This window comes from Mixophyes fleayi, chromosome 5 (genome assembly GCF_038048845.1).
Source record: "Mixophyes fleayi isolate aMixFle1 chromosome 5, aMixFle1.hap1, whole genome shotgun sequence".
NCBI classification, from domain to species: Eukaryota; Metazoa; Chordata; class Amphibia; order Anura; family Limnodynastidae; genus Mixophyes; species Mixophyes fleayi.
In genome coordinates, this window is record NC_134406.1 from 59721118 (window position 1) to 59744983 (window position 23866).

The 23866-nt window shown below is 36.4% G+C and overlaps 3 protein-coding genes and 1 long non-coding RNA gene across 4 annotated transcripts; all 4 read right to left on the reverse strand.

The window, feature by feature from the left end:
• Positions 1–3595: 3595 nt before the first annotated feature.
• On the reverse strand, positions 3596–23621 carry LOC142158370 (uncharacterized). The gene is made up of 4 exons (XR_012692759.1): positions 23104–23621; positions 7933–8051; positions 7312–7439; positions 3596–3681 (listed from the first exon to the last, which is right to left on the reverse strand). It is a non-coding gene; the product is annotated as an uncharacterized LOC142158370 (long non-coding RNA).
• Positions 4198–6449, reverse strand: HOXA4 (homeobox A4). Its single transcript, XM_075212269.1, has 2 exons — positions 5801–6449; positions 4198–5437 (listed from the first exon to the last, which is right to left on the reverse strand). The coding sequence occupies exons 1-2, from the start codon at positions 6228–6230 to the stop codon at positions 5124–5126; spliced, it is 744 nt and encodes a 247-aa protein (XP_075068370.1). The 5' UTR covers positions 6231–6449; the 3' UTR covers positions 4198–5123.
• HOXA5 (homeobox A5) lies at positions 14364–16700 on the reverse strand. Its single transcript, XM_075212266.1, is given in 3 exon segments — positions 14364–15349; positions 15794–16383; positions 16385–16700. Coding segments are annotated over 3 exon segments (1155 nt in total). The 5' UTR covers positions 16699–16700; the 3' UTR covers positions 14364–15098.
• Positions 17932–19752, reverse strand: HOXA6 (homeobox A6). The gene is made up of 2 exons (XM_075212267.1): positions 18911–19752; positions 17932–18210 (listed from the first exon to the last, which is right to left on the reverse strand). Exons 1-2 carry the CDS (start codon positions 19347–19349, stop codon positions 17939–17941), a joined length of 711 nt encoding a protein of 236 aa, XP_075068368.1. The 5' UTR covers positions 19350–19752; the 3' UTR covers positions 17932–17938.
• Positions 23622–23866: the final 245 nt, after the last annotated feature.

The following is a 23866-nucleotide window of genomic DNA, read 5'->3' on the forward strand; positions in this document are numbered from 1 at the left end:
TTGCTAGGTCCGTAGATCAGATGTCCTCACTATGGCGAAGCTACATGTAAAAGTGTAATGTGAGAGGATTGGTTTGCAAAAAAATGTGTGGAGCAAGTTGCTGGCAATATTTTAATACTTTTTAAGTGATCAGTTATGAAATAATCTTTTGGAAGAGATGGGGCGGAGACAAAATATCACATTATGCTTTACCAACACGGTGAGCCTGATGCTGAATTAGAAGCAAAGCAAAAAAAAAAAAAGAGAGTAAATTTGCTCCTAGGCAAACCATTTTAAACCAGAAGGTGTGCAAATTAGTTTATTTTTGCATGCAGGGAAATTACTGGCTGCATTTTCATATAGCACATAAAAATACATAGTTTTTACCCTAAATTTAAAGTTCAATCTAAGACATACCCTATCACAACTATAAATCTGTTCCCACGATTTAATTTGACCTCCTCCTCCTATGCAACATGGTTTTACCAAGGGGCAACTTTGCTTCTTTTTTCAGGTTCGGTGCAAGAACAGCAAGAAAAGCATCCAGGGAGATAAAGGGAGGGAATATAGAGGGAGACAGGGTTAGAAATAAAGGGAGGGACAGAAAGGTAGGAAGCTATAACTAGGGATTGGAAGTGGATGGATGGATGCATAGACAGATGAATGAATAGATGGATGGATGGTTGGAGGGCAGATAGAGAAATATTAGGCAATGAGGAGCAATAGAAAGAGAGAGACAGAAAACAGAGGTGGGAAAGAGAAGCGAGAGTGTTCCCGATAGAGGGATAGAAAAATGTTGAAGAGTGGAAAGAGAAGATGAGAGGGAAGGGAAAAAGAGAGCTGGTGTGTATGAGAGAGAGAGAGAGAGAGAGAGAGAGAGAGATTGGAGAATTGAGGAGAGTATCAAAGAGACATATAGATGTGGAACAGTGCAAAGAGAAGATGAGAGGGAGGAGAAGGAGAGACTTGTGTGAGTGTGTGTGTGTGTGTGTGTGTGTGTGTGTGTGTGTGTGTGTTAGAAAGAGAGAGAGAAAGAGAAAGAGAGAAATAAAGAGAGAGAGATTGAACAATTGAGAGAGTGTAAGAAGATGAAGAAGAGAGGGGAAGGAGTGAGTGTGTGTGTGTGTGTGTGTGTGTGTGTGTGTGTGTGTGTGTGTGTGTGCGTGTTAGAGAGAGAGAAAGAGAGATAGAGAGATTGAACAATTGAGGAGAAAGTGTAAGAAGTATATATGAAGGTGGAAAAGAGAAGTTAGAAGATGGGTCGGAGGGGAGGAGGGAGACTATCTGTGGAAATTGAGGACAGAGTATAAGAATGATATAAAGATATGGAAGAGAGAAGATAGAAAAGGGGGGGGAGGAGAGAGATTGTGTGTGGAAATTGAGGGGAGAGTGTAAGAATTATAAAATGATGTGGAAGAGAGAAGATAGAAAGAGGGAGGGAAGGAGAGGGGTTGTGTGTGGAAATTGAGGAGAGAGTGTAAGAAGAATATAAAGATGTGGAAGAGAGAAGATAGAAAGAGGGAGGGAAGGTGAGAGATTGTGTGTGGAAATTGAGGAGAGAGTGTAAGAAGGATATAAAGATGTGGAAGAGAGAAGATAGAAAGAGGGGGGGAAGGAGAGAGATTGTGTGTGGAAATTGAGGAGAGAGTGTAAGAAGGATATAAAGATGTGGAAGAGAGAAGATAGAAAGAGGGAGGGAAGGTGAGAGATTGTGTGTGAAAATTGAGGAGAGAGTGTAAGAAGGATATAAAGATGTGGAAGAGAGAAGATAGAAAGAGGGGGGGAAGGAGAGAGATTGTGTGTGGAAATTGAGGAGAGAGTGTAAGAAGGATATAAAGATATGGAATAGAGAAGATAGAAAGAGGGGTGTGGGGAGGAGAGATATTGTGTGTGGAAATTGAGGAAAGAGTGTAAGAAGGATATAAAGATATGGAAGAGAGAAGATAGAAAGAGGGGTGTGGGGAGGAGAGAGATTGTGTGTGGAAATTGAGGAGAGAGTGTAAGAAGGATATATGGAGGTGGAAGAGAGAAGATAGAAAGAGGGGGGGGGAAGGAGAGAGATTGTGTGTGGAAATTGAGGAGAGAGTGTAAGAAGGATATAAAGATATGGAAGAGAGAAGATAGAAAGAGGGGTGTGGGGAGGAGAGAGATTGTGTGTGGAAATTGAGGAGAGAGTGTAAGAAGGATATATGGAGGTGGAAGAGAGGAGATAGAAGATGGGAGGGAGGGAAGGAGGGAGATTATTTGTGGACATTGAGGAGGGAGTGTAAGAGACATATATAAAGGTAGGAGAGTGGGAGTGAAGATTGTGGGTGTAAGGAAGAGGACGATAGGGAGCCAGAGAGAGATGTAAATAAATCATGGCGGGAAGTGTGGAAGGAGGGAGAGAGAGGAGACAGAAGGAGAGAAAAATGAGAAAAGGACAGATGCATGAGAAATTGGGAGGGGTGAATGTGGCATTTTATTTCTATATTTTAAGCATCTTGCCCAGTTCATATTAAATATGGCAACCATCCTCCCCAAAGTAATATTGTGACCAGAGCACATGGAGCATCTGTTCTTTGTCTTACTGGCTGATTTAAACATTGTTATTAGGGATGGTTTCGGATAGGAGAGAAATACAAGAGCTCCTGGCTGCAGTGCCCCATTGTATAAGTAGTATTCTCCACCTTTCATCCTGCCACATTAATAATACTCATGAACTCTTGTCCCAGTCTGTGCCATTCAACTAAATGAAAACCAATCACACAGCTACAACAATCAAACTCTCCCCTAGAGCTATCTTTGTCTTTTTGAGATATCTTAATTCTAGGAACAATACATATAAAACCTCATTTATTTCATCTGCGGTCTACAAGCAAACATTCTTCAATGCAACAAGAGGAAATTTAAGGAATTTAGATGAATTAGCATCTGGGATGCACCAGAGGGTAACCAATGATCTAGGGAGATACCAATATTGCTTCAAGAAAGAGAGAAGGAATCCCTTGTCCCTGATATTTGTTTTATATTTAACCAATAAAAAAAATGTAATGGACACTAAAATGTTTCAAAACTGCAAGGTCCAGATTTACAGAAATGGGGATGGTTCAGTTTTCAAGGAATTCAATACTAAAGGTCAAGGGTTTGAAGGTCAGCTTGCTTCTCTTTCGAAAAAAGAAGAAAAAGGAAAACGAAAAAAAAACCTCAATAGACAGAAACGTGTCCTTTGCATGAACTCTGGTTGCCTTAGTAAAGGGCAGACAATGTGATAGGGCAAGGAACAAACTACAAATGTAAGGAACACACACACACACACACACACATATATATATATATATATATATATATATATATATATATATATATATATATATATATACATATAAGTGTGTGTGTGTGTGTGTCAACGGGCGAGTGTAAATATAATATATATAGACATATATATAATAGTATGCATTAATACACACAACAGCAAACCAAATAGATAGCAATAATCTAAATAACTGCATATGGAATAAAATATAGACACTTGAAACGCATCGGTTTACCTTATGGGAATAGAGATGGCCTCAGTTTCTTTCTATCCAGCCTCAATTTTCAGTAAGAACGCGTTTAATTGGTTAATAAAATTTCGATCCACCAGGGAAGGCTCCATTTCCAGAAGAAATGACACAGCTTCCGCACAGATTTTACTTTCCCAAATGAAATCCTTCAGTATGTCTGGTGGGGTACAAATAATTCGTTATAAGTAGGAATACTGTTTTATTGTATCTGTTGCAAAATAGACACCAGGCAGTAGTAAATCAAATATCAAAAATCTACGGGGATGCAAACAGCAATAAATAATGTAAACGCAGGCACAGGTCTTACCATGGATGGGAAAGGAATTGGACTGATCAATTGGAAGAAGTTAGGACACATTTAGCAGGACATGCCACAGGACAAAGTGAAGCAGTCATTTTATATATTCCTCTTTTAAATATATTTGCAATATAAAGCCATGAATGACTTAATAATAAACATGGTTACAGTGTTTCTTTTCACGAAATATAAAAAAAAATGACAAGGAGATAAATAGGCAGATAGATAGATAGAATATATATATATATATATATATATATATATATATATATATATATATATATATATATATGTGTGTGTGTGTGTGTGTGTGTGTGTGTGTGTGTGTGTATATATATCTCAAACACAGAGAAAGAGATGCAAGATATGCACACAGACTTGGACACAGACATTACCTTTAGTCAGCCCTCATATTATATATTATAACATTTTATCAAGTTCATTGGTGAGACTTGTCTCTCTAGTGACAGTAAACGAGTTTTATACCCTCACATTTACAGCTGTTAAACCTTTTTATATCTTGAAGTATGTGTCCCAACGCCGGTGTATGTTTGAGGTAAACAGTTGCTTTTTTACTAATAATAAGTACGTTTAGGAAACAGCTGTTAGATGTTTTTGAAAACTTTAATTTTCACAGAATATTCTCCGAGGTCAGCACCACAATAATACAGCACAATATCCACAATATGTACCACTTATACTGTATCTCCGCCCTCCTCTCGCCTTCAAGACGATCAAAGGCCTTCTACAGTAATGCTAACATCCAACGAAAGTGTCAAACATACATTGATCTCAAACAACGATCTAAGCAGGAAAGCAGTTATTTTGCTTCTACAGAAATGCTTGTTGTCCGCCAGTATTTACAAGTCCTACTCCTTTATATCATCAATACGCCATTAAATAAATCATTAAAAATGTTTGGTTTTATTAAATACCCACAGCTATATGTATATGTGTTATATGGTGGATGGTCCATACCACTATCACATATTATCCCATAAATGCATCTGTGGAGTATGTATCTTGTATACAAAATAGCTTGCTACCTATGTAGACATTAAACTATATGTAAATATTCATGTACACATATACCCCTTAGTTATTTTATATGTATACGTTCAAATACATAAATAGAACGACGAAAAAAAGTCTCCATGTATTTTCTTGTTTATGTGAGCAATTGTCCTTATTTGCTCTAAGACTTTGTATCCAGCAATATCAGGGAGCTTTGTGGGTTTTTTATTTTTCCATAGTCATTTGGTCCAAATGATTGCCAGCATATGGATCAATGTATTTAAGGATTATAATAATGGGGTGGTTGACCCATCTGTGTGCTGATGACCCTGTACTTTTGGCTGCTGGCTGGTGGATGATGGGTTTGCTGAGCGCATCTTAGTATTGGGCAGTTTGTGGTCTTTCTTCCACTTCATCCTTCTGTTTTGGAACCAGATCTTGACCTGACGTTCGGAAAGACATAAGGTGTGCGCAATTTCTATTCGCCGGCGTCTGGTAAGGTAACGGTTAAAATGGAACTCCTTTTCCAGCTCTAATACTTGTTGTCTGGTATACGCAGTTCGAGACCTTTTGGGTTCCCCTCCAGTGTAATTTGGATTAACTGAGCATACAGAAAGAAAAGCAATGGAACATAATCATTAGATAATGACTTGGCACCATTGTTTAGATAAGACAGAAATACAAAGTTTCTCAGGCTACTGACAATGCACCAAACAACGGAATGCCATAAAGTATGGAGATGGGAATTTGGGGAGAGAAAGGCATCAAAGGCGTATGGCCCTCAGTCAGTAACAGGACAATTACATTTATGGGATCTGCAATTACTTTCTAAACAAATTGACTCCAATAAATCCTCGAGTTAAGAGCCATTGATACTAAAGGATGGCTCTCCCTCTCCTTGGCCAACAGACGACCCGTGACCCCATAGCACGCTGCTCGCTGCTGATACTAAGCTGACACTTACCTGTGTTGACATGTATTTTCTTCATCCAAGGATAGACTACTGGTTCTTTGCATTTCAGCCCAGCAGCATTTTTCTCAGTATGGATGCTGTCATTGGACACTCCTATAGACTCACAGTGTTGTGGTGGTTGTCTGAGGACGTGGCTTTGAAGAAGTTGCTGAGATTGACTATGTCCTTTGCTAGATACCCCATCCTGGGCAACCCCGGCGTCGTGACTCGCTGAGATGTGGCTGTATCCATAGTTGGCTTCAGGATAGCTGCCCGGACCTTGGTAAAGAGCCTCGGGAGGAGCCTCGAACCCGGGTTCCCTCGGCCGCTCGTAGTATTCAGGAGACTGGTTGTGCAAGTAGTTATTTTGTGCATACTCCTCGCAGGGTGGGAATTTGGGCTCGATGTAGTTGGAGTTTATCAAAAACGAACTCATGGCCATTAATTTGTGGAAGTGCAACAAAAAATACTAATTTTTCTCGCGTTGTCGTTTTTCTGTTCTCCACAAAACCCTCCTACTCCCTGTCAAGTGTGCAAAGTTAGCCGCCCACGTGACCCGACAGGCCAATCATTGCACTCCCATGGACCCCGGATAAGGAAACACAAGGATGATAAATGCTTTGCTAGTCAACCCTTATATACTTAACTGGAGCTGTAAGATCATCAGACTAAAATCGCTGCCAGAAATACAGGGGACAGCACCAGGAATCAATACTAATCATAATGATATTAACTAGGACTTCTCATAATAACAATAATGCACTAAGATCAGTAATGCTCGCCTCTGACTCAACTGCTGTGTCCATCACACGTAGGACTGTGGTTTTCTGCTGGAAGAAGCTACTCTGCAATATAATACTGTATGTAAACCTAAATGTAGTATGTAATTAAGCCATCTATAATGCTCCCCCATAAGTCAATGGCTGGAGTCTAGACTGTTTATTTCTTCATTGTTCACTATACAGGAATGCTCCACTGCATGACAGTTCATATATAGGTAGGGGTGCCTTTAGGGTAAACTAAACTCAAACATCAGCCAGATATTCACAAATTAGAATAGGAAATGGTGTGATGAGAGATCGCCTGGGTAAAATGTTAGGGGAAGTTAGTTGTAAATTAGTTAATCGATTGCCCATGTTACTATATCCAAGTCATGTATTTTACATATATGTCATGAATTACTGGCCTATATATGGCCACAATAAATCAGTATGTAAGCAGCATGCTATTCCTTTAGTATCACAGTATATTCTATATCAGATATGTCTTCTGTATAAAGGTATGTATAATGGGGTGAGGAGGAAGATCATGCCTGCACTTACACCTCTAATAGATCACACGGTGTTCAAAATACACCAGCTGCCTGAAGAGAAGAATTAACTATATTGGTTGTGTAAATATTAGTATTGGCATCATATAAACCTGGTAAACAGTCGTTCTAGTGAACTGTATGTTATGTCTGTTAACTATCTCATCGCAAGAAGAACCTTTGTGAACCCACATTTTAAGATAGGAATACAGACCTGCCTGTCCACGTAATAAAATCCAGAATTAGATATCTGACTTTTCTTAGGGGGTGGAGGGCGCAATGTTCAAAAGCAGTCAAGTCTAGCAGATGCATTCCACACGTTGGTAGAGAACAGGCGTATATCTAGAATAAGACAGTTTGGATATAGAGTTATCCTGTATGACAGCGATCCACAATATTGTAAGATTTAGTAGCAGTCAAAGTTATAAGGCAACTGAGGGAAAGGGGATTTTTTTCATTCATTGCTGCTATGTAGCCACAGCCATTAATTTAGTAATTGGACCAATGCTCTTAAATATTGCATAATTCCTTTGGTAGGTAATGTATATGTTGTCCATTGCAGCGTTCAGCACATGTAGGTAAACAGTTTGTAGACTTGCATGGAGATATGCAAACGATTAGACCAGACCATGAGTAATATCATTTAAGCCCACAGTGATAATTTTTGTGATTAACAAAAAAACGGAGTGAGAGTGTGTGTGTGTGTGTGTGTGTGTGTGTGTGTGTGTGTGTGTGTGTGTGTGTTTGTGTTTGTTGCAAAATGTACATATAATATTAGGAGACAGCAATATTTAGCGCATTCTTCTATCTAAAGAGCACAATAAGATGCATTTACCTTGTTACGTGAAGCATAAACAGAGCAGATGGTGTACTTTCATTCATTTGCATTCTGTACTAGTCGGGTGCTCAGCGAAAATAAGATTCTAAAAAATTCGCTTCATGAGAAACACTGTTCTGCACAAAAATGGATAAATTGAGATATAAATGACTATGTAAGATTAATCGAATGTGCAATCACAGGAAACGCTTAAACTCGGACAACACTTTCAAATGAAGTTTTCTATACAATATTGTTACCACAAAAACGTATTTTACTTGCAATGCATTTAGTAAAAAAAAAAATGAGTGACATATTTTCAAATCACTTTGCAAGTAGTAACAAAAACATAAACACCGTAATTTCGGTTGGGGACAAGAAAAGACTGTTAGGATGTGGAAGGAAGGATTGTAATAAAAATGAGTATATCTGTGCCATACCCGTGGAATAATAGCCAAAGATTCTCTCTTACTATATAGCAAATAGTCTTATAAATATTAATTGTATTCGTTTATAGGTATTGTATATACAGGCATCAAGGTTTAAGTATGCTGCATGATAATGGAATGGAATCTATTCTACTGTATGAGATCGTTTAGTTGTACTAGATATGCTGACCGTTTCATCTGTAGTCTGGGGGTGTTTGACAACAAGCCTATAAGTTGCTTGTAAGTAACTTCTTAAGTTCTGTGAAATAGCTTTGTGGTTGGTCTCCAAAATACTTACAGAAAACACCTCTCTGATAAGTTTGCCTTTAATGTGCGGCTACATTGCCTGAAAGTGACTATGTAAATTACAAAAGGCCTGTTAGCTTTCTTTGAGGTTCTGTTATCAGTATAAATTGAGCTAAGACCACCACGCGTTATCTCACAGGCCGACATTTACACATTTTCCTGCAAGATTTATGGTTATCTCACTTAAGCAACCAAATCAGGTCTGTTGAAAACATTTGGAACAAGGTAACATTTTGTGCCCCAGCTTATGTTGGCGATATTCTTTTTTTCTACAGATCTATCGCTTCAATTGTTTTAAGAACATATTTTTAAACTATAAACAATATTTGTATTATTATTATTATTATTATTATTATTATTATTATTATTATTATTATTATTATTGTTATAATAATAATTATTATTATTATTGCTATTGTTATTATTACTTTGTTATTCTTATTGGATGTCAAAAATATTATTTGTCATTATTAGGACTATTATTACTCTAAAATATGTATATAAAAAAATATTATTTAATAAAATTTATAATAGAAAACAATTGATGTAAAATAAATGTGCATTTTGTTTTCATTTTTTTCTGTTACAATTCTTTTTAGTTTTGTGTATATATATATATATATATATATATATATATATATATATATATATATATATTTGTATCATGCAACTGAGCGTTTGCTTCCAAATGACCGAAGAGTGACACTGCGCGCATTTTGTTTCATATTAATCTTCTTCATTGACAGTCTTTGTTAAATAAGGAGCCTTGCAGTTCACCAGGCGACATTTTCATATTTGTTAGACTCGGTGACCTGAGGTTCACCTCGGCCTTGGACTTAGCTTTTCTAAAAGGTCCAGCAAGTGTCTTTAAGACAGCAGGGAGTTTCTATCAGGTCACTTCTTCTTGACAGAAAATTAAGAATAAATAACGGAAAAGTACACATTACAGAGGTTATGAAATGCATCAGTCTTGTTGACTGTGAATCTTATGAAGCCCAATTACATCATTGAGGGCTGTTTGTAGGGGCTGTTGCAGAGCTTGTCAATGTTTTGCTGGTTACAATGTTACAATGTTGAACGTTCTGTGTAAGTTGTTAGTTTGTATTCCTCAAAAAAAAAAAACTAGCAAAAACATGTTACAAGAACTACAACGATGACTACAAAAAAAAGTCCTCATTCAATCTGTGAGATCTGGAATCATTTATTTCGTGATTAATGGATGTCCAGGAAGCTGTTGTGAGACTAAGGTTAAGGTATATAAAAAATTACCAAGACAAATTCTGCAAACAATTTCGTCATCTACCACAAACAGATATATATGTACAGCGAATACACATCTATTTTTTTACACCAAATGTTGACAAAAAATGAATCACATAATTATAGCCAAAGAAAAATGTGGTTTCCTAGTTTATACAAATTGTCTGACCTTTTGATTTAAACACAACAGATGTTTTCTATGCTAGTCTTATGTGTTTAGTATACATATCGCGTGTTCTAGTTGTAGCTAGTGATATATTTTAAATGCTCACCATTTTTCAATATTTTGAGATTTTTATTTAAAGTATTTTGAATTCTCGGGAATCGTAATATAATATTAAGAAACAAACTTTTTTTTTTTTCATGCCACTTCCCTAAGGACGCTTTAGTAAAATCAAATCAAAGGGAATCATTTTTAAATAAGCTTTGATGTCTAATCTAAAATAATAAAATGTATTAAAAACTGTAATTTATACATGTGTATATTTTTGCTGAATTGTAAAAACAATAAATATAACAACACAATAATACATAAAATTATAAAGTATATATTGTTGCCAATATGTAAGAAAAATATTTCTAAAATAAATCAGTATGTTCAGGATCTCATTCTGCAATCGTAAACCGTGATTTGATTTTTGGTTGAGAAATTATTAATATTAGAGCTTTCTGCTCTTTTTCTACCTGATCCATATCTAACGATTTCATTTAGGCAACAGAGTGGGTAACTTCAATGAAATACAACTCGTACTGTTGAAAGGAATCATTTCTCTATCCGTGCATTTGTAATTAAGGTCATTTAACCGCTAGAGTTCAACAGGAGTCCAGTCTATGATGGTCGTCTAACTCAAAACACTTTTTATCTTTTGTGCTGATGGGCTAAATGTCCACTATATAACATTGACATCAAACTTTGTCTGGATAGATGACTTAGAGCTGCGCAAAGCCTAAACTTTTGACCTCCAACTTCTTGACCTGTGTTTGTACCACCCATTACACACATGCATACTCACATAGGCATACATGCACGCGCAGACACACTCACATGCACCCATACATACACACATACACAAAGCCACATGTGCACAAATACACATGTTGACCAAACACACACACAAATGCACACACTAATTTTTTTATTTGCTGTAGTATCTTTGTCTATACTATCGCACCACTATATTTATGTGTTCACGTCATTTCAAAATGCTTTAAAAATTCGCTCACTCATTTAAGGAAATGTTAATCACTATGCTAAATTTGTCCACACCAAAGTCTACAGTGAAAGCATGTGTCTGCAGGTCCAAAGAGCAAATTAATGTTAAAAGCTGATTGCATTCTGTTCTGTACTTTAAGTTACTAGCATGAAAAAGTCAGTAAGTTTTGTTAGGAGGGGGAAAAAAGCTTGCATAGGCAACTGTGTTGTCGGTGAACTTGGTCTGAAGCGAGCTCTGCTGGTGATTCTAAGGTTTGCAGATTTATCTTCTCTGCATTTACTTAACCTGGCAGTGAACTGAGAGAACTGTGATTTGTTAAGCCCTGACAGTCTTCACCTTAAGCGAGGGCTGCTTCACAGAATTGCAATTGTTTGAACTGCAACGCTGAGTAAATATTATTTTCAAAGAGTAAAATAGTTGAAAAGTTATATATAAGCAGAATATAGCACAAAAACTATATTGTCAATGATACTTTTTATTAAATATCACCCAAGTATATATCGATAGATAATCATATATGCAAATATACAATCTGATTTTGTTTTCCTACATGTTAATACTTATATGCTTTTCTTCATGGAATTATTTAGCCTTTAATCTATTATAAATCTATAGTTTTCTTTAAGGTGTGTCTGACAATAAAGAGTGTGTCAATCCTTAGGCTGCTTTTAAAATGTATGTTCTGTGTAAAAGTGTGATATCAGTTTCAGTTTGTTAAGGTAAAAAATAAAAAAAAAAGTAATTTAAAGCAAATCATTTGCTTTATCACAATTTATAGCACAGAGCTGATTTAAGTATGCTCTTAAATAGATCACACATCGCAAATCAGTCAATAAAACACAATAATTTAGTAAAATAAGGAGACACTTTAGGAAGTTTATAAACCTTAAATAACAGTGGTAAAATGCAATTTATACCAGTGTCTTAAATAAGGCAGACAAAGTGTGTTTAATATTTTTGAGCCCTTTGTCCTATTCCCAACCCATAGCCCATATCTATGTAGATAAACCGATAATGCAAGGTGGTGTAAGTTTGTTTTTTTCCATATAATAAAATCAGGAAAAGGAAGGAATTGGATACTTTAAATTAAGATAAGACAGATGAACGTAGATTTCCTTTTATGTGAAGATAGCAAATATTCTACTTTTTAATCTCACACACCTAAAACTTTCCACTGTTAAAATGTTGTTTTTTTTCACCCAATAAATTTCGAGTCTTTCAATACAAGAGAATTGTTCCTTTTATTATAATTATTTAATTGTCCAAACATTAGGATCGGAGTAATGTGTATGATCCGCGATGTTACTAGATTAGATAGATAGATAGATAGATAGATAGATAGATAGATAGATAGATAGATAGATAGATAGAAAGAGACATTCATATATTATTCTAGTCATTTTTGGGAGCGCAATAGTAATCAGAGATTTCAATTAGCGTTTTGGGCCATATTGAGTTTTAAAAAAAAAAAAACAAAGAACAAAACAAAGATTTTGTGGCAGTTATATTGTGGGTCATATATTATGTTAATTTGGATGTTGAAGAAGAAAAGAGAAGAACAACAAGCCGGAAGCCAGCAGTGACCAAATGTTCCTAGTGTCAACCATAAAAGTTTATGGCTTGTTTGAACTTTCGCCTGCAGATCACCAACAAAAATACTACAGAAGGAATCGTCCTATTGGATTATTAACAATGTACAATTTAGCTTTACCTGCGAAGACTTTCAGCAGAGTTTGGAGAACACCCAGTAGTTCGAATTAAATTGTCCCACACACTTTTTCTCGCAGATCTAAATAAAGGCATAGTTTACATCTCTCGCTATTTTAACACTGATCTCAAAGTCTAATGGTAAATCCGGTCATAAAGTTCATTGCTGACTAATCACAGTGCAGTGTGAACTCACAACTGACAGAAAAAAAAAGAAAGTGAAGCAAATACACAGCTGGGGCCTATCTGGATTCTTCCATCGTCCAGAAATGTAGAAACATAACATATATCTTCAGGGGGATTTCACTGTGTATGTGAGCAATTTCTGTTACTTCAAATAGTTTCCTTTGAAATGAGCCACTTTCGCTTTTGGACAGATAAGGACATGGGTGAGCTGAATGTATATATAATAAGGTAAGTACCAGCCTTGTGTGACAGCGCTTCAAAGGGTAATACATAGTTAGTGAATGCAGCTCTGTTTATGAGTCTTTGAGACTTTGCTGCACTTCTTGACTTTTTAAGCAAACTAACTGTCTCAATGGGACTATACAATAGGAAACTCACTTACACAAGAACCAGGCATAGCGCAAACAGTAAGATATTGCACTAATACTTGCAATATGAGATTGTCATTGGCGTCGTATTGTGAATGGAATTTTCCCTGCGTACAATACACAGCTGCTAATTCTGAGCTCAAACATATAACTATATGTTTCACACTAGTTAACAAGTGCTCTAAAACTTACCTTAATTTGTAAGTCAACACATTCCAGGGTGAGGTGCACTGAGATGCGTTGTTCCTACGTGTATTAGGTGATCTTATGTGTCCTGCTAAAAGCCAAATGATGTCCAGCATCAGTGAGATTATATGATATGTGGTATATAATGTTGGACGTCTACTCCCCAAAACCATAAAACTTACTTTAATAGCACCACGTGACATTTTATAGCCAGTGAGCCTATCTGTCTGTGTTATGGAGTATTTTACGATCTAATTCATAGACAAAACCCTATTCATTTGGCAACCAAATGTCACATAGCCGGAACTAGGGCTTATAAAGTTTACTGTTATATAACTTAGGGAAGACAAGAATGTAAGCAGTTAGCAAAGGGACCTCTTTTCATTCCCATTACAGGCTGAGAGGAGTTACATCCAGGCTCAGGTAAGGTAAGTACAACTTGAGAGGTTTGGGGGGATCTTGTGGACCCATTTAGGAAATTGATATAAAATCAACACTAAATGATAGTCAGAAATTATATCGAGACGATCTTAATTAATATAAAATAAATATAATTGCGCTGAATCTGGCAAACTACACAGATAAATATGGTGCATTCTGCTGTGGACTTTAAAAGTAAACTACATTTCTACTCCCGCCCTCAACAGCTTTATTTATAACATAGTTTATTTTTCAACGCTGCTGTGAAGTTGCCCTGTTATCACTTGGTTTTCATGTCCATAATAGTAACCATCAATCAATTTGCAACCCATCCCAAAATCAGACCTAGTATTTACTCCAGAGACACAAATCAATATTTTCAGTAGAAAGTTTATTATTTTCCAGTCATATTTTTTCCATGAAAAAAAAATTACAAAAAAAATAATAATAAAATTTATATATTTATAGCAACTGCTTAAACAGCCAAGCTTGACTATATCGTTAACTTTTTGAACAAAACACATATTACAGACACTTAGCTGCGAGGGGCAGCCACTTTACAGGAGGTCGTGCAGAGAGTCATGAGATACAAAGGCGCAGCTAGGGGCTGACTGTATGGCATCACAGTTTGTGTCACCGCTTCACTACTCAACACACTAAACACAAGATAAATTGGATTGAACAAGTCACCTCTACAACATAGTTATTCACAGGTATCATAGGTAGTTTCTTCAAATTTAGGTAGACGGTTTGTAGGCATTCAGACATAGTTACACTTCACAAACATATACAGGTTTTTTGTTGTTTTTTTTTTTTACAAATTGAATGCAACACAGTACAGAACATTTGAAAACACTTTTTTTTGTCCTGTTGCTTCAAGTAACACAATAGCGTTTTACATACTCAAATAAGTTAAAACATTTAAAATTGTCAAGACACAGCCATCCAAAACAAAACATACATAAAGCATCTTTAGCAGAAGGGCTCATGGTTAGGATATAAAGGGGACATGAACAGGCTTCCTTCACTGAAGTCACATACAAGAGTCCTAGAAAGTATATTGTGACCACGTTCTAATACTGGAGCAGTACTTTTCATAGATCAGACATCTATGGGCGAAAGGTCCCTCCTGCTGCAGCCATGCTCATACTTTTCAGCTTGTTATCCTTTTTCCATTTCATCCTTCTGTTCTGAAACCAGATTTTTATTTGTCTCTCTGATAGGCAAAGGGCATGGGCTATTTCAATCCTCCTTCGGCGTGTCAGGTATCTATTAAAATGAAATTCCTTCTCCAGCTCAAGTGTTTGGTAGCGAGTGTAAGCTGTCCTAGCCCTTTTCCCCTCTGGTCCCCCTATGTTGTCTGCAAAATAAATTAATCAATGAAGACAAAGCAAAATTAGTTAGACAAGACACAGTTCGGCATATTTCCACAGTTTCACCCAATTACTAAAATATATTAAAACAATTCAGTTAAAATTAAGGGTGGGCTTAATTAATAATTAAAGTATGTCCAACAGGGTGGTATCATAAATTAGCTTTAAATTATGCATCGCTTAAAATGATAAGGATAAATATTTTTCTCAGTTCCTGATTTGGTGATCATCTGACACTAGACTTGGTAGCTATAGAATAAGTTAAGATTTCGATCCATTTTTTTTTGCCTTTATTCAAAGGTTGATCTGTAGTCATAAAAATGTCTAAACACATCACGAGCATTTGCAGCCTGTGAAACTTTGATTCTCTCATCCCTTCTTATATATGAATTCACTTTTCATCGCAGGAAAAAATGATCAGACTTATTTACCATGACTTATGTGCAGTTTTCTCATCCAGGGGTAGATCTGGGGTTGGACTGATGGAGCAGGGCTCTGGCCGTTCTGTGAACTTGCCTGGTCGCTGCTAGCTGGGGTGTCATCCTCAGCACCAGAAGAAGCACCAAGCCCTTCTCTGTTAATGTGGGTGCTGTTACTATTGCTGTTGGTGCTGGAATTGGACGTAGTGCTGTTAGAGTTAGTTATAGAGTTTTTCACTCCTTGGTGACTCTCGCTGACAGGCGGGGTGGACACAGCAGCGCAGGGGAGAGGGTCAGGTGGAGGAGAGTGTGAAGACGTTGCAGGTTGGTTATACCTTGGCTCTGTAGAGGAGGCTGGGTTGGATGGATAATTTCTTGCTCTGTCATTGGCACTAAAGTGGTTGGAAGCTGATCGCCCAACGCTGAGATCCATGCCATTGTAGCCGTATCCGTACCTGCTGGAATGCATGCTTGTTGAATCCCTGTATTGCTCGTTCACCGAGCTGTGATCTCCATAATTATGTAACTGGTAGTCCGGGCCATTTGGATAGCGACCGCAAAATGAGTTTACAAAATAAGAGCTCATTTGTTTTTTGATATGTGTGCTTGATTTGTGGCTCTTGGTCGTTTTGTGCGTCTATAGCACCCTTGCACAATTTATGATGAATTATGGAAATGACTGGGACATGTACTTGGTTGCCTCCTACGTAGGCACCCAAATATGGGGTACGACTTGGAATCACGTGCTTTTGTTGTCCAGTCGTAAATCCTGCCTGATGACCTCTAGAGGTAAACTGGTGTATTAGTGGGGGAGCTGGGAGGATGCTGAGAGGAGCGAGCATTTCAGCGCGGCCCCGTCTCAAACTGCATAGTTTTGTTGAGACTCTAACGCCACCGTCTGGACAGTAAGGTGTCATTACAGTCTCTTCAGCGAGCCAGGGACTGCAGGGCCGGGGTCGAATTGAGGTTACATCCCATTACAGAAAAATTATTGCATTCCCCTCACAGTTCCATTAGTGAATACCAAATGTACCGACTCACTGCCACAGTTCACAAACCACCATATTAATACCGAAATATTGCACAAATGGAACTGTTTGCTATTTATTCCAAATATATATTTTAACTTTCCATCATGCATTTTACTAAGTCCCTTTATTTTACTGGTGATGATATAGAAATAGCCGTATTGATGTAGGGGTGAATTAACAGTCACTCACAATGCTGTTATTGCCATTTCTAGTTCATTTACTTTAAAAGGATCTCTATTATAGAATGCATACGTTTTCTTTTATACTGGTATTGCCTTTTAAAACGTAATTTCCTAAGTAATACAACACATTAAAGGGCAATGTGCATATATAAAACAAAACATAGAGACGACATTTCTTGCTACACAATTAGACAATGTCTTTGCCTATTGCAAAAATATATAAGAATCATCCTTTTGTTAAAACGCGATTTTTAAGCATTTAATTATCCATTGATCCAGGACTTGCCACTTTGTACCTAATAAAAATCCTTAATGCTTGGTATATTTGGGGCCACATTTTGTCAGCTCTCTATATATACGATGTATAATCAGCACAGTAGCGCTTTGCGTTTTCTTTCAATTAACCACTGGGTTCGTTGCTTTGCATTCCCGGTTAGCAACAATGAGCGGCTGTAAATATTATTGTTAGATGTACAATGCAGCTGACATTAACATTTTGTTCAGTGAGTCGAAAAAAACAGGATGACCTCAGGTTTCCGGATTCTTTGTATTATTTTTTTTCCTTTTGTTGTGTACATTTTTTTCCAAGCTCATATTTGTTTGGATGTCTGTTTACATAGCATAATAATACAGTCCACAGTCCTGCAATTTAGCCAATCCCAGAATATGGATGAAACTTGCTTTACAGGATGGAGTAAGATTGAGAACTTTTTCGGATTAATGCTGCATCCTTTGCTCAAATACAAACCGATTTTTTGTTTCAATATTTATATACACATATTTATATGAAAAAGATATGCATGCGTTCACTACCAGCTAAAGGATCATGGAATTTAAGTAACTATGGATGGGTGCAGATGAAATGAATATGGTAAATTTGAACAAGTATGTAGCATGTATGCAGACCGAAGGACACAATTCAGATGAATAAGGGAGGCCTGTGGCTAGGTGTCGCTTTCATTGAGTTGCTTGTCCTCTGTTGGGTCGCTGCTGGTCTGCGAGGAATTAATAATCTTGCTTTCTTTCTTCCATTTCATTCTCCTGTTCTGAAACCAGATTTTAATCTGTCGTTCTGTTAGACAGAGAGCATTTGCTATTTCAATCCTCCTCCTTCTTGTCAGGTACCTATTAAAATGGAATTCTTTCTCCAGTTCTAATGTTTGGTATCTTGTGTAAGTCTGTCGTCCTCTCCTGCCGTGGTTCCCATACACCGCACCTGAGAAACAGCAAGAACAAGTCGACATATGATTTTGTATTGTAGAGACTTCAGCTATTGAACAAATTATATATTTTAATAAACACAATTCTCGCGTTCTCGTTTAAACAGTACATTAATCACAATTATTTACACTTGCATCAGGAAGTCCTTCCTGAGTGCTGGAAGTGGGAAAATCAGAAAAATATCTTTGTTTTCTTAAATACTAAAAGGTGTTTGTTTTTGTTTTTTATTTCTAGTTGGAGGTTATTATTTAATCAATGCCAAGGTTTTCAGCACAGTCGTTTCTAATGTACAGTGTCAAATAATGCTTTCAGTAGAAAATATGATTTTTTTTTTCAAATAATGACAATCATTTGCTACCTGCTTAGTTCAGCAGATGTTTCTCATGTATGTTAGCCATAATGCTTCTGCACATTATTTAGATACAAGCTTCATACAGAGAAATTGTGTGTGGATAGTTATACAAAATGTGTGGTTTTTGCATGTGTGTGTATATGTATATATATATATATATATATATATATATATATATATATATATATATATAAATTTGGATGGGTGTTTTATAAAAACTCCACATATGTGGAATGCACAGTTAGTATATAGTCTGTGTTTACTTATAATAATTGGAAGAGTATTATAAGAATTACACTTCGTCTTTCCTTCCCCCTCACCCCTGCATATATTAGTGACTTACCGGTACAGGAGTTGGCTCGCTGCATCCACGGGTAGACAGGGTTACTATACTTCCGGTCGCTGGATTCCTCGTTTAACAATTTGCTCTGTATATTGGCGGATTTGTACTGTTGATCTGCGGAGAAGTGCAGATATTCCCCAGCAGGAGTCCTCTTATTAGCTGGGTAGGAGGAAGGACTGGTGCTGCTGGCCTTGTCCGGGTAGAAACACGACGTCCCATAATCATAAGAGTTTCGGTTGCAGGCAATAACTGTGTTAGATTGCTGATAGAAGCATGGCGAGGGGTAGGACTTGTCCTGCAGGGGACTTGTCCCATATGAACCTTGAAAGTGCCTTAAAGCATCATAGCCAGAAGAGTAGAGGGGTATCTGACCCATATACGAGTCCTGCCCATTAGGCAAGCTCCCAGGGAAAGTGCTATTCACAAAGTAAGAACTCATTTGCCCCGCACTTTCTAGTACTGTGATTTGTTGTGTATTAGTACATCTAGCTATAACTATTAGTAGTCATCGAACTGGTTTGTTTCAGGATGGCCAAGCGCCAAAAGCGACAGAAGCAAATATAAGCAGCTGATCATTCAGTAGCCAATAGGAAGGAGTTATGATGGTGCTCCCCTGGGACGGGGACTGAGCCAGCAAACTTCCAAATAACACACAGCTTCCCAGGCACATATACAACAATCATATATACATCTTATTACACGGGAAGATAATTGGTTTTCTTTAGGCCAAAATAAATGCACTTCCTGTTTTACTGGAACAGAGTTACAAATAATCACTTTACACATCACCCTATATTATCTATATCTGAACACGTAGTCGCAGTAATCAGACCAATTATTACAATAGATCCATGTAATTAGTCTCCATAATGTAAAAGGGATAATATTCCGACCTAGAATTTGTAATCAAATATTGATAAACATTTCCTTCAATATATCCAGTCCAGTTATTACCATAGGCTGATCAACCTAATGAATACGTTTCTAATTATTGTATGATTTGTAATAGGTTAATTAACCATTTAAAGAATAATATTTCTTGTCGGTCATAAACATTTTACTAGCAACAAAAATGTCTTTTTACATAAAACTCTTACTAAATTCTCCACCGATGTGTTTAGCAATTATTCAGAAATACTTATCAAACATATATACATTACTTATAATATTTGGTTAGGCTTTGTTATTATTCAAAGAATATATTTAACAACATGCCTTCACAAAGTATTCTACACACCACAAAGAGAAACGAACCACTTAAACAGTACACAGTATGACCTGGCAATATGCCCAATTAAAATAAAATAGCAATGCAGCAACTCCTTCCAATAGCAAGTTTAGGCAAAATGGTTGTATTTAAATACAGTGCAAAATGTGTACTTGTTCACCTATCTGTTGAGTTGTAGACTATATAATATACATGCTGTTGTATCTATATAAGGATAGAAAAAAAACTCTTACTTAATGTGAATGTGCTTAAAATATTTCACATGTCTAAGTAATGAACAATTATGCTGTAAACATCTAACGACTCAAGACCCGACATAAAACGTCTTCTCTTATCTGAATGTGATGTAGGAGTTTTATGGCCCAAGCACAGGAATCCAGTCTGTTCCCTTCATGACCATAAAACCCATAGTAAATGGTTTAGAAGAATGTAAAACTTTGATGCTGCAAAGCCTGTAATGGTTTCCTTAGAAGGCATTACTTGCAGTAATTTTAACGAATTAAAGCATAGCTGGACTGTATGAGACAGTTGCAACACAACACATAGTCCATAGGTCTGAAATGGAATGAACGAATAAAATTGCGAATATTTCTATAGAGTAATGTATAATTGTGTTCGAGAAAAATACACCGTTTATTGGCAAGTTGTACAATTCAGTAACATATGCAGGATGGGGAAAAATAACATCTCTGGTATTTCCTGTCATCAAATGTTTGGTGTGTCTCTGGAGATGTCGTGGAATATTGCCACCATTTATATATATATATATATATATATATATATATATATATATATATATATATATATATATATATATATATATATAATTCTTCCTTATATCGCAACTCTATGTTCCTTGTTTATTATTTTTTAGCGAAACGGTATAACCATCAAACACACACACACACACACACACACACAGACACACACACACACACACACACACACACACACACATATAATAGTGTTTGATGGTTATACTGTTTCGTTAAATATAACAAAATAGAAACATAAGTAGAGTTGTGATATAATGAAAAAGTATAAATTAATAAATATATAATGGATAACAGAATATTTCGCCTTAAATTGCATGAATGCACTGGTATTATGACTGTTAAATCGGCTAGAATTACACATACTGTTTTATGGCTGGTGATTTTCTTTACGTTTTTGCTAAAAAGGAAAACATCAAACAAATAAAAATAAAATAAAAAATAAAGAAATAAAACCTAACGAAAAATAGAAACCCAGAGGGAGAACATCAAGGCTTGGTTTGAGCATAAAACTGTCTAGGGGCCTGTAAAATGTAACAGGAATTTTCAGGCAGATCAATGGTTAAGACACTGCCCCTACTGCTTCCCTTTTTATCTTACTTCCAAGCAATGAAATCTGCTTAAACCATTAAATCTTAGGTGCAGCAGCCATTTTGAACACACGGAAAATAGCCGTCCAACAATGTTTTTTTTCCTTGCATCCTTTAATATGTTAATACATGTAGTATTTTACGGTTCACAGTATGTATTTACGTTTAGAAATTGTAATAAGCGACACTGCCTAAGAAACACTGGGTGAAATCAATGTAGCATTTAATAACGTCATGTACACCATGGGCAGGTGCTAAGATGTGTGAGCTCTGAGATACCACATAAAACTAATCCTGAATGCAAATTGCTTATTAAAGCTCCTTCATATTTCCAAGGGAAATAAACTGTTGTTCCTGATTCATAACAGAGTACACACAGGCACATTTCTATAGCTTTATGCATACAATGTGAAAATATTATTAGAATTGAAATTCTCAACCCTTAAATATAACAGTCGATGATCTCCTCATGCTCCCGATTAGGTATGGAGCAGCAGTGCCATTTCTAATAATCACTTTGCAATGCTAAACAAACCAATCTTCAATTACATTGTAAACCTTCCTGTACTATAACTGCACATACCGCCACTCACCACACAGTGGCAGCACTGAAACTTCCCACTACAATAAATCCCACTTTCTATGCAGCCAAGCAGATACTGCAATGTAATGCAAATTATATATTTCATCAGTTAGCAGACCACAAGCAGCCTAGAGTAACACTGAAATCATCCAAGTATTAACCTTAATTACCGATCATGAATAGCAGACACCGAGAAACAGATTTATTTTTTTTTACATTTCTAATGGAACGACACTAACAATGTTCTGCTAGTTACGGTCTGTAGAGTAACATATATTTCTCAGAGGGGATAAAATCAGTCTGCTTCATCAACTAATACGTCCTGCAAGAAGCTGGCCTGTTTATATTATTATTTTTAAATGTACCCTTTAATTATATATATTTTTTAAAAACGTAAAATTTGTTTATATATAGCATAGCTACACATCTATCTATCTATCTATCTATCTATCTATCTATCTATCTATCTATCTATCTATCTATCTGTGTGTTACTACATGATTTTTTAAGACAGTGAAGTACCTTGTGTTAAGATACTATATTAATTAATGTTCCGACTTCTATTTTTGCAACATCTCTGATCATAGCACATTAGTGCAATACACAGATCTCTATTACATTTGTAAGAAACACGAATGAGATATTCACACAGACACTCAAAATATATGTTCTATTTAATTTTTCACATCACTTCTATTATTATTTGCACTGATAATTATATAGCAAAATGTAAGTAATATGTTCATGTGGAAATTGAGAATAAATAAATAAATAAAAATATATATATATATATATATATATATATATATATATATATATATATATATATAATCTTAATACAAACTTGGATTAAGATAATGCACATAGTTCTGGTTGATTGTACCTGTTCCTGGTAATATGCCCAAATAATGGCATTTCTGATTGACTTGGCTGAGAATATGACAATAAATAGTTGTAGAGTTTATTTGGTCTGGGCACTAGTGATCATAGCATGATGTGAGGTGGTACACATTTCTCACCTTTGGGTTCTGGCTCACAGGAATCCTTGCCACTTTGACAGCTGTCGCCTTGGCTGCACAGGAGAGAAATCGAGCCCCTTTTGGTGCCAGAAGAAGCAGGAAATTAACCAGGCTGCAAGTTGAAAATCCGCCACTCCGGTGCTTTGAATCCAAAATGCCACACCTTGAAACGGAAGGATCGAGCGCTGCCATCCTGGACCTGTGCTGCAGGCAGCCGCTCGGTGCGAACCTTCATATACATTGCTGCCTATTGCCTTACAAAGAACAACTGGGCTGTGTGGTTGGGAGCCAGACAGATCCGAAGCAGGACTGAGCACAGCAAAAGAATGCAGCTCTATTCTCGCAAGGGAAATTATAAAAAACTTAATGTTCACAGTTACTATCCACATGACCAGCAACGACCAATGGAAAAACCGAGCAACTCATAAACTTGTATTGCAAAGTTGTAAATTTTCATAAACAACAACGGATTTATAGCCATTGCCTCATCACTAAGAAGAGGCAGGTCTTACCAAGTCGCCATCTTAACTCTCCAACAACCCCATCATCTGCACACACCGACTCTTATATTCTACCAGACTCTCATTTAAATATTAATTCAACTAATCAATGAATTATGTCCAACACCCCCCACAGCAAAATAACTCTTTTAGATATAAAGTCCCTCAATATACACCTTTCTTTAAACTGTGCATTTATCCTCCTTATATATATATATATTATATATTCAATAATTATACATGTTTAATTCTTTTTCCAGACG